A 17,270-nucleotide genomic window follows, 5' to 3' on the forward strand; every position below is an offset into this window, starting at 1 on the left:
TGGGCAGCTGTGACCTTCAGAAGGCAGATGAAAGCTCCCGAGGTGCAGATCTGGGCTATGTGAAGCCCCCAGGGGGCAGTGACAGCACCCTGACAGGCTGTATGGAGCTGTGCTGGGGATGGGTGACAGCAGGGGAATATTGCTCTGCCTGTAACACCAGCACACCCTCAAACGTCTTTCTCCCCATCTGTAGGCTGCTTGGCTTCATGAGTCTTCATTCCAGTGCTGAGCAGGTCAGGCGCAGTGGCAAAGCAGTGGCAAAGCAGTGGCAAAGCAGTGGCAAAGCAGTGGCAAAGCAGTGGCAAAGCAGTGGCAAAGCAGTGGCAAAGCAGTGGCAAAGCAGGCAGGGGCATGACAGGCTGAGCCTCGGGCTGCAGACACACAGTGTGACCATCGGTCAGACCTTGTGCTCCCATCACTGCTCCTCCCAGCGGGATCCTGGTCCAACCCGCAACTTCAAGAGCAGACAAAGACGGATACGCTTTTATGTCCTCACAGCAGTGAAGTGAAAATAATGAATTTCCCATAACCTCAGCTCTTTAATCCTTGGCAAAAAAAGAAAAATAAAGAAAAAAAAAGCAAAAGCAGCTGATTCAGAGCATGTGGGGAAGCTCAGATAAAAGGAAACCTTGGGGAAGAATAGTAACAGCCTGCCGTTCTGCCTCCTGGCTCAAACTGAAAAGACTTAACCCAGGAAAGGTCAGCTTCTCAAAGGGAGATGTCAAGGCACCTACCATGCAACCAATGCCTCCAAGGCTTCCAAGCCTCACGGCGCCTCTCAGGAAGCCGCCCAGCACTCACACCGAGTTTCCCATTAGCACAGCAGCTCACAACTTGCTCCCGGTGCTGGAAATCCCCTCCATGATGCTGCTCCTCTGGTCACTGCCCAGTGAAACTGCAGCAGCCTGCCCTGTGCCAGAAGTAGGGCTGTGCTATGGGAAGACACAGCGCTCCTATTAACCAACCATAAATTAAATAATATGATCTCTGATATGTATGAAAACTATTAGAAATCTGGTAAGTTGAGCGAGGAATTGAGCACAGCCTTTGGCTGATTAATGGTATCTTAACAATTAACATTTTCTGTAGGATACAAAAAGGGGCTGTTTTCTGCAGCTGGGGTCCCTCCAGTCTCTGCAAAGGTGATTTCTGAGCTCCTTTTTGCTCCACCTGCAGATTCATAGAATCACAAGGTTGGAAAGGACCTATAAGATCATCTAGTCCAACCGTCCTCCCCTCTCCCATACCTACAGACAACCCCTAACCCATCTCTCCTAGCTCCCTATCCAGATGCTTCTTGAACACTGCCAGTGATGGTGACTCCACCACCTCCCTGGCAGCCATTGCAGTGCCTGACCACTCTCTGAGAGAAAAAGTTCCTTCTTATGTCCAGCCTAAACCTCATCTGATTCAACTTGTGGCCATTTCCTCGGGTCCTGTTTGCTGTCTGCAAGAAGAGGCCAAGTCTGTCCTCATCACAACCTCCCTTCAGGAAGACATAGAGTGCATATAACAGCTCTCCGATAGGTAGATCCACATTTGCCATCATTAAATGTGAGTTCTAAATGACTTTGTAAATGTAAAAAGCTTTTCTCAGTATCAAAGTGAATGTATCCTATTGACACAATTATCCAGAAAGATGACAGATGAATCATTTCAGCTTTTTGAAATGATACACATTTCTGATGGCTGAAAGACTGCGATGCTGGAAACTTCATCTTTCTTTAACATAAACAGAAACCAAAGCTGCCGTGATGTTCTCTTCAAAGCCAGGAAGGCCCTGCCCTGAGACTCACACATTTCTCCTCCTTTCCTTGTTCTCAGTACAAGTGATTCTCCAGCACACACGGAGCTGCTGCACACCAGAATCAACCCCTTCTCTCCAGAAAACTCACATCAGGACGGATGAGTTTCCCCATATGACCTCAAAAGAAGCATTAGCTGCTATTCTGTAGCAAGGTTCTGGTTCCACTTTTTTATTAGGCAATGAGCAGAAGTTGTAACACTGACAGTTCCTATTGCTGTCAGAAGCACCTGCAGTCTGCCTTACCCCTACAGCTGAAGGAAGGACTTAAGCTCCTATTAAATCTTTCTCCATTGTCCCACCTAACCTCAGAAACCCAACACAGCTCTCCTTTCAGCTTTTGCCTCCTTGCTCAAGAGTTACGAGTGCGAACGTGGGCGACTGTTTAAAACCCACCCCCTCCCCGACTTGCACTGCACTTGGCATAACATTTTCATTAGCCCTCCTCCCGTGGGATTCACAGCCAAGGCAGGCAGGGATCTGTGTGGGCAGATTCTGCCCCAAGCATGGCAGAACGATGCAATAGATACCTCCATTAACTGAGGCTGCGACGAAACATCTTCATTAACAAGCAGTGCTAACAACGGTGCTGCTGCTCACAGCTCTCCCAGCTCCAAGCAGAGCTGGACGGCACCTCACCCACCTCACCAGGACTGTGGCTGCCATGTTGTACTGCTGCTGCTTCTCAAGACTATCAAGACTCAACAGATTTTAAGTATTTTAAAGGAAGTTTTGAGCAATTGGTAACAATACGGGCTCTCTGCCAGAACACATCTCATAGACCTCCTGTCTGTATGGGTGCTGAGCACCCTGGTGCAGGGCAGGACCTCTAAGCTAGTTTCTTCTGCTTCACACGTTTAATACTCCATGTTTTGCCCATCTTCAAAGGAGCGTTTCCTTGCCCCAGTACAACTCAATCCTTGCACAAATCCCATAGTATGTAACCATTGCATGAGATGATTACGATAACCAAGCACAGCAATTGTCATGAACCACAGCCAGGGTTATGGCTCCTACGGCTCCCGTCTGGCCCGTTGGGTGCAGATGTCTCACCTAAAGACAAGGGCGCAGCTACAGCTGGGACACAGCAAAATGCAGGTGCCAAATCACTGCCAAACACTAACACCACAATGAAGTCTCACACATGCATCCTGAGCTTTCAGCTTCCACTGCAAATAAACAGCGTAAAATGCTGTGATAAAAGCAGCAAATACAGTGACAGAGTCGGTGAAATAAAGAACGAGAAAGGAATATCAACCAGCAAATCAAACTAATTGACTTCCCGAGCTCCCCAGCTCTTTGATCATCCTCTCCCACCTGCTCCCACATACTTGGCAAAAAGAATCTTATTTAAAAATAAAAATCAACAAAAACTTTAGTGCAGAATTCATTGCTGGGTGGGGGAGCTGCCCGGGGCTGCAGGGCGCCCTTCAGACTGTGCCGCATCAGCCTGGTCAGCCCCAGCACCACTCCCAGCTGCTTCTGCACCAACACCAGAGTCCCTCAGGAAACAGGAAGCACAACAGATGCTTGTCGTAAAATGGTCAGAATTGTGGGCAATGTCAGATACAGCTGTTCCACCAAGACGCCAAGAGTTAAGGCGATACCTCATGGCAACAGAGCATTTTCCTGAAGGCATTTTCCCTGTGTTTACTTCGCAGCAGCATCTCACAATAACAATAATCAATTTTGGCAGCAATACTGTTTCAGTGAACTGTAGGTACTCAACAGCAATTACCCGACAAAGTGCTGGAGGAACATCAGAGCTGGGTGTCCAAGCCTACCTTGCCAAAGCTTCCCTTCCCAATCGCCCGGAGAATCTGGAAGTGGTCAAAGTTCACTACAAGATAAAGAGAAAAGAATTTACATTTGTAAATGCTTTACTGCAAAGAGCCTGTATTGAAAAAGAAGGTGGGGAGACAAGTGAAGAGCATTGGTTGAGCTGTACGACAAATCACTGCCTTGCCTCACACGGAAGATGCAGAACATCACTTGCTTTTCTTTCAGTGCTCTCTGTTCACCTGCTTGAAGTTGCTGACAAACACCCTGGGACAGTTTGTTAAACAAACCCATGGCAACGTGGGGAATCCTCACAGAAGCACCACAGGTGAGTGTGTGAGCTCAGAGAGGAGGACGGGGCCGGGCCATGAGCACAGCACCAGCTCTCGCCCCCCTCCTTTCCCCTGCTCCCCACATTCTCCCTGTGTACATTCAGCTGGAGCTTTATTTGTGCTTTCCAAAGGACAACAATTAGCAGACGGGCACCAACTTCCACTCTCCTCATGTGCAAACCCATCTCTACCAGGTCTGCCACTTGTCCCATAGCCGCAGCGAGGAGCCACAGCAGGAGAGGACAAGGTGGATGTAACCCTTCAGTTACTGCCTTTGTCAGCAATTTGCAAACAAAACCACTTGTGGACACAGCACCAGTCCCATGCACAGTCTGCCTCCTCGTTCCCTGATCCCTGCATCCACCCCCATCTCAGTGACCCTGCCCTACCATCCCACCCACCATCCCATGAGACCCTGCCCTGGAGAAGGAGCCTCCACTCCAACGCCTCCCCCTCCGGGAGTGCTGCAGGGTAGGACAGGGAGACAGCAGCTGTGGGACCTCCAGCAGGGATGACACACAGATGGGAAGAGTGCACTGAACAGAGAGCAGAGCAAAAAGCACACAGGAAGAGTGGGAGCAAAGAAAGCACCATAAATATTCCGAGTCCCACTCCCGTATCTCCAGTAAGTGCACATCTGTCATCTCTGAGGATGAATCAAAAGCCTACACATGCCTGCGGAGTTCCTATTATCCTTTTCTGCTCGGCTCATATCCAAAATATTGTTATTGTCACTTCTGTGGGACATTTTCTGCAGAAGAACTCTGACAATTTTGCCAAATGAAATGGAAAACAGCATGCTGGCCAGCTGCCTACACAGCCCCCCGCCGGCAGCTCCACCAGGGGCAGCGTGGGATGCGCAGAGCAGTGGGGCTGCCCCATCCTTCCCACAGCCCCCAGAGCACGGAAGCCATCTCCCCACCTCTGCCACCCCTCGGCAACGAGCAGCTGCCCCAGCAGGGTTCAGTGGTGCTGGGCTCAGAAGCCATGGGGAAATAGGGAAAGCCAGGGGCAGAACGGGGGCTGCTCCTTACAGGACCGTGGCCTGGGGCAGGAGCAGGCTGCAGCCACACAGCACCGCACTGAGGCTCCCCTACCACCCCAACCACGGGCAATTCAGCAAGCAACACACAGCCAGGACACAACCTGCTAGTGGTACCAATGCTGGAATCCAGCATGCAGTGGCTGGAGCACCGGGGGCAACAGATCCCACCTGCAAGCAAATCCATGAACTGAACCAAGAAATACTCAGAGCAAACCCAAGCGTGGCAACCATGAACCAGCACTCACTTTGTACGAGCTCAACGGGACAGTCTTTGACAGTTCTTCAAAACAGTGTTTGGAATGCTGTGTAGAAGAGCATTGCTGCTTAGAAAACAAAACCCCAACTGTCATTTTCACGTATCCATGACTACGGCTGATCCAGATTAAGCTCCAGTTGGTAGTCAAGGAATAAATGGAGATACGAACATTTAGCAGGCCCCTGAGCCTGTCAGCAAATATGTCCCTGTGAATAAATTTGACACAGCTCTGCTGATCTGAAGTGCTCTTGTTCCAGGCCCGTTATTTGCTTCAGGAATTATCGAGCAATCCCAGTAAGCAAAAAGTAAACCTCAACATTTGGGGGAGAAAAGCACAGGAGCAGCACGTTGCAAATGGTTTTGAAACTGTTGCTGTTCACTCTGTATTGCTTTATGAAATACCCAGAAGTGCAACAGGACAAAAAGCAATGTAAAACTTCACGCTCAGCAGACCCTGCGTGCAAGCCCAACATCAGGGCCTGGTGCCCTTCCTAGCAAAGCAATGGCTGCAGCAGACCTGCATCCAGCATCCTCGTGTCTGAGGAAAACAGAAATCAAACGTTACACCTTCAGGATGCAGCCAGTCTATCACTGCTCAACTGCATGGCTTCCAGCTTCAGTAAAACTGGGGAAGACTGAGCCCCGAGAATGACTCTCAACAGCGCTAGAGACACAGCACTGTATGCAGACACAGCTCTCTTTTAACAGCAAAGCACAGAACAATTAACTTTCTCTATCAATGCATTTCTATATGTTGGCATAATTCATAGTGTTTGTCTACCCATTATGGGACTGCAACCCAGCTCTGGGAGAAAACACCGCAGTAATTGATGCAGAAACATTAACACGTGGCCACAGGAACCACAAAGCGTGCTGCCACAGCATGCCAGGAGCTTCAGCCCACAGCCCAGAGCTCACAGCAGCCCATCTCCTACGGGCAGAGAGAAGAGCAGCCCTCACTGCAGTCAGAGGGCAGCACGGGGGCACTGCAGGGAGGTTGGAACATCCTGAGAGCCACCACGGAGGGGTCAGAAGATGTTGGGCCTGGGCAGACCTCAGAGCGAGGGCATCAGGCAGACAGGAAAGTGCATAAAGACTTGTAAGGAAGGCAAATACCTCAGTGCAAATGGAGGCATATGGGAAGATCCCAAACAAAAGGCAAACCTGCTGAGAGGGGCGGGAGAGAGAAGTGGGGCAGCAGGAGGGATGGGAAGGGCTTGGTTTTTCATAGCACTCAAAATGGAGAATAAAACTGAATGAGTTGGAAAGATCAGGAAAACCAAAAGTAAGGGGCTGAGGTTATACATGAGGGGGAAGCAGAGGGGTTAGGTGGATAGAGGGCAGTGCAGTGGGGAACACTGCCAGCCCCTCACAGCTGCAGCCCTCTGCCCCACTGCGTCAGCTCCGTGGGGGCTGCATGGCACAAACCTCATGGCACAGGCACAGCGCCCAGCATGCGGGGCTGCTTCACCTGTCCACATCTATTGAGGAGATTACATGGGGGAGAAAAATGGAAATGTGAATAGTGGCTGTCAGGAAAGCCAAGGGAGCATTAACTACCCAGGAGTTCAGGGAATGCTGGTAGATAATGAAATAAATTAAAGGTATAATACGAGCCCAGAGCTAGAAATGAATGCGTTTAGAAACAGAGGATTCAAACATACCATTAGGAAGCAGCTCTGAAATCATGTAAAACCAATAAATCACTGCACGATGAAAAATGAGTCTCCGACTCTGTAAGGGATCAAATATACCACACAAAGCAACTACAAAGACACCTTAGGGAGACTGGATCATTGACATTGGCCACCACCCCTTCCTAATTAAAGCAAAAATACTGTTTATATTGGCCAGGATGCTCCCCAAACATGTGCCAGTGTATTACATTCATCTGCTTCTGCACCAAAAAGTTCAGGAGGCGCTGGAGATGGCTACGAACAGCACAGCACCTTGTTTGTGGCATCCCATATCCTTTGCGAGTGCTAATTCTGCTGGACTAATTAAAGTACTTGGCAACAACAACCCCGAGAGGTAACCTGACTGTTCCTTAGCACCCAGCCAAGCTCCCTGTGGGTGCAGAGGGCTGGATGAGCTCCTGGTGGTACCAGACAGAAGCAGAGCCCACCAGCACATGTTCCCTGCACACACGGTGCCAGGCTGAGCTGCACAGCACACCCCCAAGGCCTGCGGCTCTCACTGCTACACCCAGGTGCCCGATGCATAATGAAATGAGCAACCAGCACCTGGGGCCGACACAAAAGATCTTTTATTATCTCAGTGCTCAGACACGGCCAGCAAGTCACTGCAGAAGGGTAATGCCTCTCAGCAAATCTTTTGCTGACCCTGGTAACTGGCCTGTGTTACACTGGCATGGCCATCCACAAAGCTACCAAGCAACACCAGCTCAAGACTTTCCTTAGATTCTGCTGCCCAAAGGAAAGAAAGACTGGATTCATCCGTTACCCATGTGAGCATGATGTGATGAGCTGGGCTGCTGGGAGGCGGCAGGGAGCATCCCATGCAGGGCTGTGCTGGGCCTGGGGATGCTCTTGTCCCCATTGGTCTCTCTGGGTTTGCTCCTCACCTGCTGGACTCTGCTTCCAAACCTGAGCCTTCAGAGGCCTTCTGCTATGCTCCCTCACCACACCACTGACAGCACAACCAAGGAGAGTACCCAATGGCTGCAGAGGCACTTCCTCCAAGCAGGCAGCATGCAAAGGAAGATGCAATGATTTGTAAACGCTGCTTAGAGCATTTTTACAGCTTGTATCTGAAGTGCTATTTTCTCTGTTAGATGCTGCTGAAGATACGCATTTGTCTGTGTATTAAACACACTATTTCAGTTCTATATACAGAGTAACTATTCCTAAAGGCAATGATCATGGCAACAAAGCCAACACTAGCCACTCACTTGGAAGAGCGCTGCTTCCACATGACAGTTGGTTGCATGTATGGCCATAGTAAGGATGGATGGGGCCACCAAGTTGAGCTGGCTGTGCTGCTGCTGGGCACCAAGTTCCTGCCGACCTCCCTGGGAACCTGCCACCCTAACAGTGCACCAAGGCAGAGCTGATGCCATTCAATCACCGTTGTCATATCTGGGCTGAAGGACTCCAGAGGCCTGCGAGGCACAACAGGAGCATTCTGCTTTTATTCCAGCTCCTTGGATGTGACACTGCAACAACCATGGAATCTCTTTCCTGGGACAGATGCACATTTCAGAAACTCATGAAGGACACCCAGGCTCGGATGCACAAAGACTCTGCAAGGGAAGGCTGATGTGGCAGAGAAAATAACTGCCTTCACAGCAGCAGCACTGGGAGGGCTCCACGAGCAGGAGACAAAGCAAGCTGGACCTGTGGGGATGAGCTGCAGCCACGTCCCGCTCAGAGGCACTGCCCTGGCCTGGTGTCGATCACAGGGTGGGATGGGGGGGACAGGAGGAGGATGGAGCAGGGCTGGCTGTGCTGTGGCTCTGATGCGCTCCTTCCTGCGCAGCCCCTGCCAGCACAGCCCGGTGCTGCAGGATAATCACTGCTTCTCGCACCACAGCACCAGTAATTATTTTTCTTCATCTCTCCCTGCTATTTCTCCCAGAATAGAACAAAAGGATCAGGAAGGTTATTTCAGCCATTTAGTCCCAGGGCTGTTCCATTATAATTACCAAGTTTGGTTGTTCCAGCCACAAAGGGAAAAAAGGAAGGAACAAAATGTCTCCCGGCACAACCTGCTCCCTGCATGCCACTGCTGGCACCCACCGCCCTTCAGACCCCACTGCCCACCGCATCCATCTGCTGGGCTCCCTACAAGCCCCAGTGGGGCAGAAGAGAAAGCCTCCTCACCACTCACCTTTCCCTTCCTGCCTGTGCAGTTTCTGAACAGCCAGTGCCATCCTGGCAGGGCCGCACACAGGGCACAAGGTGCCCACAGAGCTGAGGGACCCCCGGCACACACCCAGCCCTGGGTGAACAGCACACCCATGGCAAAAGCTGCCACTGAAACGTATGCAGCCCTCCTCCATTGAGGGCTCTGCATTTTGCATTGCAAAACAAATCCAACTAAAATCCAGCTCAGTCTCTACCTTTTGTCTAATGAGCAGATCGGATGCAGCCTCCAGCTCAGGAAATTGTGTTTCAAGTAACTAAAATTGATTTATCAAAAAGGAACGGCTTTATAGCACGTTTATAGCAATATAACACCAGCAATAAGCATCTGCTGTATGTTACTTAATGTTTCTGCAACATATGCTATAAAAGACAAATGGACGGATGGCTGCGGGTGCCTCATAACACAGCCAGGCTGCACTGTGCTCAGTGCTGGGCTGCACCTCTGACCCTCAGAGAGGCCAAGCAGTTTTAGATGAATTTGTTTCTAAAGAAACTGCAAACCTGCTTACAGCACAACACCGAATCCCGGCTCAGTTTCATTTCACTTTTCACTGTGTGTAGGGATGTGGCAAGGCACGCTGCAGGGCCACCGCCTGCACTGGGGCCACAGCACAGAGCATTGTACCCCAGTGGAGTTTGATGGGGAACACTGACACTTAAAAAACAAACAACAGAAAAGGGAACTTAAAGAAATGAGTCTTGAGAACTGGGCCGAACACGAAGTCTGGGGCAATTCACTACCTCCATTTCAAACTGAAAGCTGATGATGTACACTGCCCAGCCGCTGCTCACACCATGCTTTGCTCTTGGGGCAAGGCTGGTGACCAACCCAGGTTACAGCAGTCAAAGAGTTCTCATGGGAGGATGCAGACACCTTGACATCAGAAATCAAACCCAGACAGTGCAGAAATACACTGTGTGCAGGAAGAAACCTTGCCACTGGAACAGAGCAGCTGCAGCACTCCCAGCTCTGGGCTAAGCAGCACACCAGGGGCTCACAATGATGCACAAGGAGCAAGAAAAAGGGAACACTAACAACATTTGTAATAAGATTGTGGACTCAACGCAATAATAAGATTGTTGGAAACTCAAGAATCATTTCCAAAACTAAATCAAGAGATAGAGAAGTGTAAATCCACCTGGATGAGCCTCAGCCCCTGCGGCAGCTGCAGCACTGGAGCCAAACACACACAGGGTTTGCCCCCAATCTCTGCTCTCCAGCCTGGAACTCCCTTCTATTTCAGTATCAGCTGTAAGTTCAGAGAACACGCTCTAGCTGGGGCTGTGCCTAAGGCACTGCTCTGAGGTCATCTCCATCTCCATGGAAGTTACTGCAACAATTAGTGCTATCAATCAATATCTATCAATAATGCATCTTCTTACAGTCCCTTGGGACCATGAATTTGATGCAGATGTGAGAGCTTGCTCTCCTGCCTAAAATCCGAGGGACACCGCAGGCTGTTGAGGTTTGTGCAGGCTGTAAGTCAATAAAAGACAGAATCTGACACGGGGGAAAAGAAGAAAAAGTCTTTTCAAAGTTTGCATGAACACATTTCCTGTCCATTTCCAGGCTTTACCCTCCAAACCCTCCCCCTACCTTTTTACTGGAGAAAAGGGCACAGTGTTGCAAAAGCACGCAGGTTTTACTCCAACTTAGAGCAGGAAGCTTTCTGCAGTTCAGCTATAAAGATGAGTAGAAAAATAATAATGCTGTTGTTACTGCTCTGAGGGGAAGCAATTTGTCAACCCAACCTAATTGCCTTCCTTGAAACTTCTGGGAAGCCTGGCAGTCAGCAGCAGCACTGAGCCCTCAGCCTGCATCGCAGCAGTGCAGCACGAAGGCAGGGAAAGCTTCACACCACACACCAACACTGCATAAGTATGTGCACTAAGAGCAGGAAGTGAGCACAGCACTGACCTCCTGGCTGCTCCCAGTGGGAACCTTCCTGCAGTAAATGAGTGGGATGGAAGGGATGCAAAGGACCGGCTGCCCAGCTTCGTGCACTGCCATCCCACTGCAGCTCCTTCTGCGTTAATCACTTCAACGGTACTGAATTATTTACCGCTCACAGAGTGTGCTTTCGTCGCCCAGAGTTAGCAGCCAAAGTTACTCACAGAAATAGGTCATCGCAGAGAAGAATTAACATACATTCCTTGCGCTCCCCCCAACGTTTCTATTTTTATCCTCTGCTCCACATGAGGACGGGACAATTTTAAACTCCCTGCATTTTTCATGCTGCTCCGTCACGCTAAGCCTACAGACTCCACAACATGTCCTGACTTCACATCTTCAACAAACCCCTCCCAGAAGTGACAGTCTGGCGGGCTCAGCACAGCTCCTGCAGCACTGAGATGACTGCATGCTGCACCACGCAGCTGGGAGAGCAAAGAAACACAGCCCGCTGCGAACAAAGCACCGTGGGGCCATGCATCTTACCAGCACGTGCTGCCCTGGCCCTCCTGTTGTGCTGCAGGCTGAGCGCTCTCCTCTCAGTGCAAACATGATGCTCACTGTGTGTCACGTGCACAGGAACTGGTACAGCGGGGTCTTACTCTACACAGCCACTGTGTGAAGCCTGAGCACAGCTACGCTGGCCTGATGGCTTGCTGCTTGCAGGCCTGGCTCCATCTCCTGCAGGGATCGAGGCCCGGAGCAGAGGGGAGAGGCCACACACTGCCTGGGAATTCCAAGGTCCAAGCTGAGCTGTTCCCACAGTGGCAGCTGCAGTCTGGGCATGGTGCTGGCCCAGCAGTCAGAGGGAGCCCTTCCCACTGCAGCACTGTGGAACGACTGTCCCGGTGGAGCTCTGGAAGGTGCCACTTCACCACACGGGGCTGTGAGCACAGGGATGTGCCTGCAGCCCCCATCACACAGCTGGCTGCCAGCAGCAGAGGGCACAGATGTGGCACGGGCAGAGGAACCAGGGCAGAATGTGGCCCTTCAGACACACTGCAGGTCTGTGGAACATCGCCTGGCTGCAGTGAGGGACGCTGACCGCAGAGCTGCTGTGCACAGTGATAAGTGCAGCATCACTTTGTGCCTGCAGCACACTGAGCTGACGGGAACCTACTCAGTAAAAGCAGAGCTAATAGCAGCAGTGCACAGAAGCCCAGATAGCATTTGATTCAAACCAACTGTTCAGCTCGACAGCAAACAGTTGAACACTAACTCCTACTAACTCGTAACACCTGTCGAACACTAACTCTTGTCAGGAGAGCTCATGCTGAAGTGGCTCAACTCCTCACACGCAGCAGGACCGACTCCTTTGCCTTAAAGTTAATGATGTGCAGCCAGGTGGCACTTGATATTCCTCCTTCCTTAACTACACCCAGCAATGCACGTGTAATGACTGCGCTGCACAAACACCAATGGAGATAATTAGGACTCCCGTAGAGCCGAGCTTTTTCAGCGTTGTCTAAACCAAGAACAGAATGTTCTGGAAGCCATACTGCGCAGCACAGACTCTGTGCAGACAACTTACTTCTCCAAATCTACAACAAGCCAGTAACGTTTGCTGGGAGAATGGAAAATATTTCACAAGATAACGACTAAACGCTCCATTTCCTGGGCTTCCAAATCCATTCACCATTGGCTCTGGTTTCAAGAGGATCAAACTCAGAAATGAGTCAAAAAAACCCTCACTTATATGCGCTTTGAAATGGACTGTTCTGAAGGCTACACAAACAACATAAAGCCTCACTGTAAGAACACAATAAACAACATATCCGGCCCCTCACTGCAAGAAAGACATCAAGGTCCTGGAGCGTGTTCAAAGATGGGCAACAAAGCTGGTGAGGGGTCTGGAGCACAGGGCGTATGAGGAGAGGCTGAGGGAGCTGGGAATGTTCAGCCTGGAGGAGGCTCAGTAGAGCATCCATGATGGGCCCAGCACCACAGCCTCCCAAGGCGCACAGTGCCTGCTCTGCCCAGCACCATGGCCCTGGCTGGAGCTGCTTGCTGGGTCAAGAAGCCCAATGCCCACAGCCAGTGCCTTCTGCCAGCACAGAGGTGTAACCAGCACCTCCCACACCAGCACAGAACAGTTTCAAAACCAAATCCTTCTAATAAGCAACTCTCTTGCACTTACTTCCACTCTATCACTGAAAGAGCGCTGGGTCAGCCTCCCTAGGTCCTATTCAGAGCAAAACCTGCAGACACACCTGCAAAGAAGACAGAGCCTCCCATTCTGCACACTGACATGCTATGGTGTGCATGTGGGTAAGCAGAGAATTTCTAAGGCACTGAATGGGACGGCCTGAGCACCAGATGCAGAAAGAAAAACAGCTTTAGTCAGACCCTGCTTTAATCAGCCCTCTCTTGTCACCTCTATTCCCTCCCTCTTACTGCTCACTCCCCCCTTCTCCTGCTGTGTTTCTTTTCCAAGTCTGCATTTCTCTCCTCCCACTAGAAGCGTGAAGAAGTCTGTAAGACACGAGTGTCAACAAGTTCCACCTGTGCCTCTGTAATTATTATTTCTTCCTATGACACCGTGTATGGAAAAAAATGGTGTTAATGTTGTCTGAGCCACGTGCATTGATATTATGTGCTCCTGGACTCTCCATTATGTACAGTGCCCCAGTCTTGGGTCTGTCTTGGAATGGAAGAGAGCAGTGGGAACATGAATCATCTGTTCAGAACATCTCTGCTCCTCCAGACATGCTGTCATGTACGGGACATGTGTAGATAAGGTGTCATATGGCCACACCTTGGGGCCTCAGTCCCAGCTCCTTCAATGCTCCCCTCTGGGAGCCTTAGTAACGATGCAGGAGCAGCACGCAATGGTGAGATGCGTTAAGGAAAAGCCATAATCAGCGTAACAGTGACAAACAAGAGAAAACTGTGCCATCTGGACTTGATGGACTTTCCATTTACATGTCACAGCATTTCACCTTCCAGATTATCTATCGGCTGATGCACCAGATTGAAAGCAATTCCTTCTTAAATAAGGATGTTGCTCTTACAAGGCAGCTACACGCTGCAAATGTTTCCATTAAAAACGATTCACAGGAATGAAAAAAAGGAAAGGAACAAATAAGCCAAGCTCAGGAGAGGTCAGCACACAGCTGGGGAGCTCAGTGCTGCATCAGCTGCATGGAAGGAGCGCCTGCCTCTCATTACCACCAAATTACAGAGATTAGAACTGACAAATGCTGTGAATTCACAGACTTCCACCGACTCCCCAGCACTGCCAGCCCTTGTTGTGGGATGTGGGATCCCTGCTGGCCCCGGGAGGGCAACAAGCTGAGACTCACACAAGGAAGCAAGGAAAAGCAGGGTGTGTGATGCTGCAGCACCCAGTGTGTGCGTGAAGGAGAGATCCCCTATGCGGAGCACTAAATGTAAGCTTCAAATGCACAACTCGAGCCCCAGTAAGTCCCGTGTGTTCACTGAAATAAGATCTCCATAGGATAAAAGGGCTGAGTTTCATCTCTGCAATCGTTCTGCCTTAACACAGAGGGGAGCACAGCACTGATTACTGCAATTAAAGCCCTCCCCCACACACAGGCAATGCTCTGCCTGCCCTCCCCTCCTGTCTGTAACCTCCTGCAGACCTCTCCCCTATCTCTGTGTCCTGGCACGTTTCACCATGGCTGCACCACGTTTGTTTGCACCTCACACAGCCCCTGTGCTACACGTGCTGTCAGGAGCAGATTATTTACTTCTTTCCTAACTCCCAGTTTCAGAAGTTCCTGCTAAGTGACAGCAAACCAAAACAAGAATAAAGAAGTCGCTCCCTTTTCCTTCTCTCAGCCTCCTCTTTCCTCGCTGACACCTCGAGCACTTTCCAGTTAGACTTAATGAAGGGAACGTGCTCTCCTTATTCCCTAATGGCAAACACGACTCTCCTGCCTTCTGGGGGAAAGAAAAAATGGCTCAAAGTCTGTTTCCTCTTGACTAAAAATAGCGACAGGAAGACTGAATGTCTCCTGAATTAGCTTAATGGCACCAGGTATATTCTAAGAGCCACCACCAGCGTTAAATGCATAGAGATATTTATATTAATACGGCAGTATTTTCACACCATAATTAGCGGCTGTGGGCAAGCCCCCAGCTCCTGGTACCAACACACAGCACGTCTGCTTGGCGGAGCCTCCACACACATTCTGAGCAGCAAAGCCACAGGAGCACAGCCTGTGTCCACCACTCCCACTTTAAAAACCCTTCTTATAGCAGCTTGGCTCACCAGAGCTACCTGGGGCTCATAGAGGAGAGGGGGAGACATTTTTTTCTTGCCTTTTTACCCCTTCTTAGTGTTTCCCCTTCCCCTGAGCTGCTTTAAGATGTGAGCTTGCAGCCCTCCTTCCAGCACAACACCACCGATCACAGTGAGCTGCCAGCCTGAAGGACGCGTGCTCTCACCCTTCTCCATCATCCCCTGCATTCACCATTCATAATGCACCTGTGTAATTAAAAAAGAACAATCTAAAAGAAACAAAACCACTAATCCCATTAGATTCTGGTCTTGGCGTTTCTCTGAACATCTAAGAGAATTATTCCTGTGAGTGATTTCTCCCCTTCCAGCACAGGAGGCACCACAGCACACACAGCTCCCAGCCCAGCTGGCAGCACTCAGGAAGATACACTTCTTACAAGCAATTCTTTCAGTGAAAGATTCAGTCTTATTCAGAGCAAGGAGAACAAACGCCATCCAGCATCAAAACCAAACCCACGACTATGCAAAGTCTTACCGACCCACTTTGGATCTGCAAGAAGGATGACAGAACAAAAGATGGGCACTGAACCATCTCCAGACGTGACATTCTCCCCCAGAAGTCACAGAATGGCCTGGGTTGAAAAGGACCGGAATGATCACCTAGTTTCAATGATGGGCAGTCACCAACCACTAGTCAGCTCACAGCATCTGAAGTACAAGAAGGATAAACGCTGCATGTATGTAGGCACTTTTTTCCATCCATCATCCAATTACCAGCTGACTTCTCCATGCTCCAATGGAGCAGAGGGAAGGAACCCCAGTGCACCCAGAGTGGGCAAAGCCTGACAGCTCTGCTCTGCCTGCCCTGCACTCATCCCTGCCAACCAGAGCCCTCCATAGAGGAGCACTGCATGCAGAGCTGCACCCAGCAACCCTGGAGCTCACTGAGTTCACCAGGACTGCAGCTGGGCAGCTTTACTCAGCTCTATCTGCACAGTTCTGATTTTTAAATAAGTGTGTAATTTGCAATATTGAATGAAATATGGAATAAATACCACTTGTCACTATCCAACGCTACAACTTCTTTAAGCCTATAATTACTCACAAAAGCCTTTTACGACCATATAAATCTCCCACAGATCCCTCTCGAAATGAGTCTGGGCTGAATCTGAAGATTTCCATTTGAGAAGACAGAACTGACTTTAACTGACTTATCCCCCTGGTCTGCCCAAAGGACAAGGAGGAAAGAAGAACAACCAGCTCTGAATGTCCATCAGCACTGCCCAGAAAGCTCCCAGCAAGGCCCTGCGTGCACCCCCACGTCTCTGCCCCACACTGCTTGCCGGTACCTCGCCAGCACGGCACACAGGGCACTCCAGCAGAGGCAGCTGACGGAGGGGGAGGTAATGGGAACGGTGTGGCTCTTTCTGGTTCACCTCCCTGTGAAGCAGCACAGGTGAGAAATAAGAAATGATGCTGTGCAGAAGCCCACAGCCCCAGGGGTCACCTGAGCCTCCTGCACCCCCTCCAGCCTGGGAGCACCATTCAGCCACAATAGCACCAACGGCACTTCGTGTGCTGGAATTTAGCTGCCAGAAAAGTTAACTGTACAAAAGTCTTCCATGGATTTACCTCCCTGAGCAGCTCACTGTCAGCTCAGATGGACAGTGATGGATGTAGAAAATCCCTACCAATTGTCACCCAGCCTTTTGCAGTCCAGAATGGCTCAGCTTTCTCACCTGATACTTTTGAATCCAAAAATCCACGCTTTCTTTCCTCCTCGACTCTTTAATTCCCAGCTCTCTCTCTCCAGTGGAAAGATACAGAAACATTAAATAAGTGGGAAATAAGAGCACCTCTTCACTGCCATGAGAACGGGGCAGATGCTTCACAGTGAACACTCCCAGCACACGACTCACAGCATCAGCCACTGCGGTGTCAGGAACAACCCCACGGGTTTGACTTTCTGCCTTTGTGGAAAGTCAACACTAGTCAGATTTGCTGAGATACAC

General features: G+C 50.2%; 1 protein-coding gene across 2 annotated transcripts in view; it reads right to left on the bottom strand.

The window, feature by feature from the left end:
* The window catches only part of STK32C (serine/threonine kinase 32C), a 54,312-nt gene that overhangs the window by 20,723 nt on the left and 16,319 nt on the right, over window positions 1-17,270 (bottom strand). The window contains exon 2 of one of the 2 annotated variants that reach the window (XM_072340201.1): window positions 3,589-3,644. The exons of the other annotated variant lie outside the window; for it this stretch is intronic. Coding sequence (XP_072196302.1) covers window positions 3,589-3,644 — 56 coding nt within the window. The remainder of the gene's footprint in view (window positions 1-3,588; window positions 3,645-17,270) is intronic. 2 annotated transcript variants of the gene reach the window in all.

This window comes from Excalfactoria chinensis, chromosome 6 (genome assembly GCF_039878825.1).
Source record: "Excalfactoria chinensis isolate bCotChi1 chromosome 6, bCotChi1.hap2, whole genome shotgun sequence".
NCBI classification, from domain to species: domain Eukaryota; kingdom Metazoa; phylum Chordata; class Aves; order Galliformes; family Phasianidae; genus Excalfactoria; species Excalfactoria chinensis.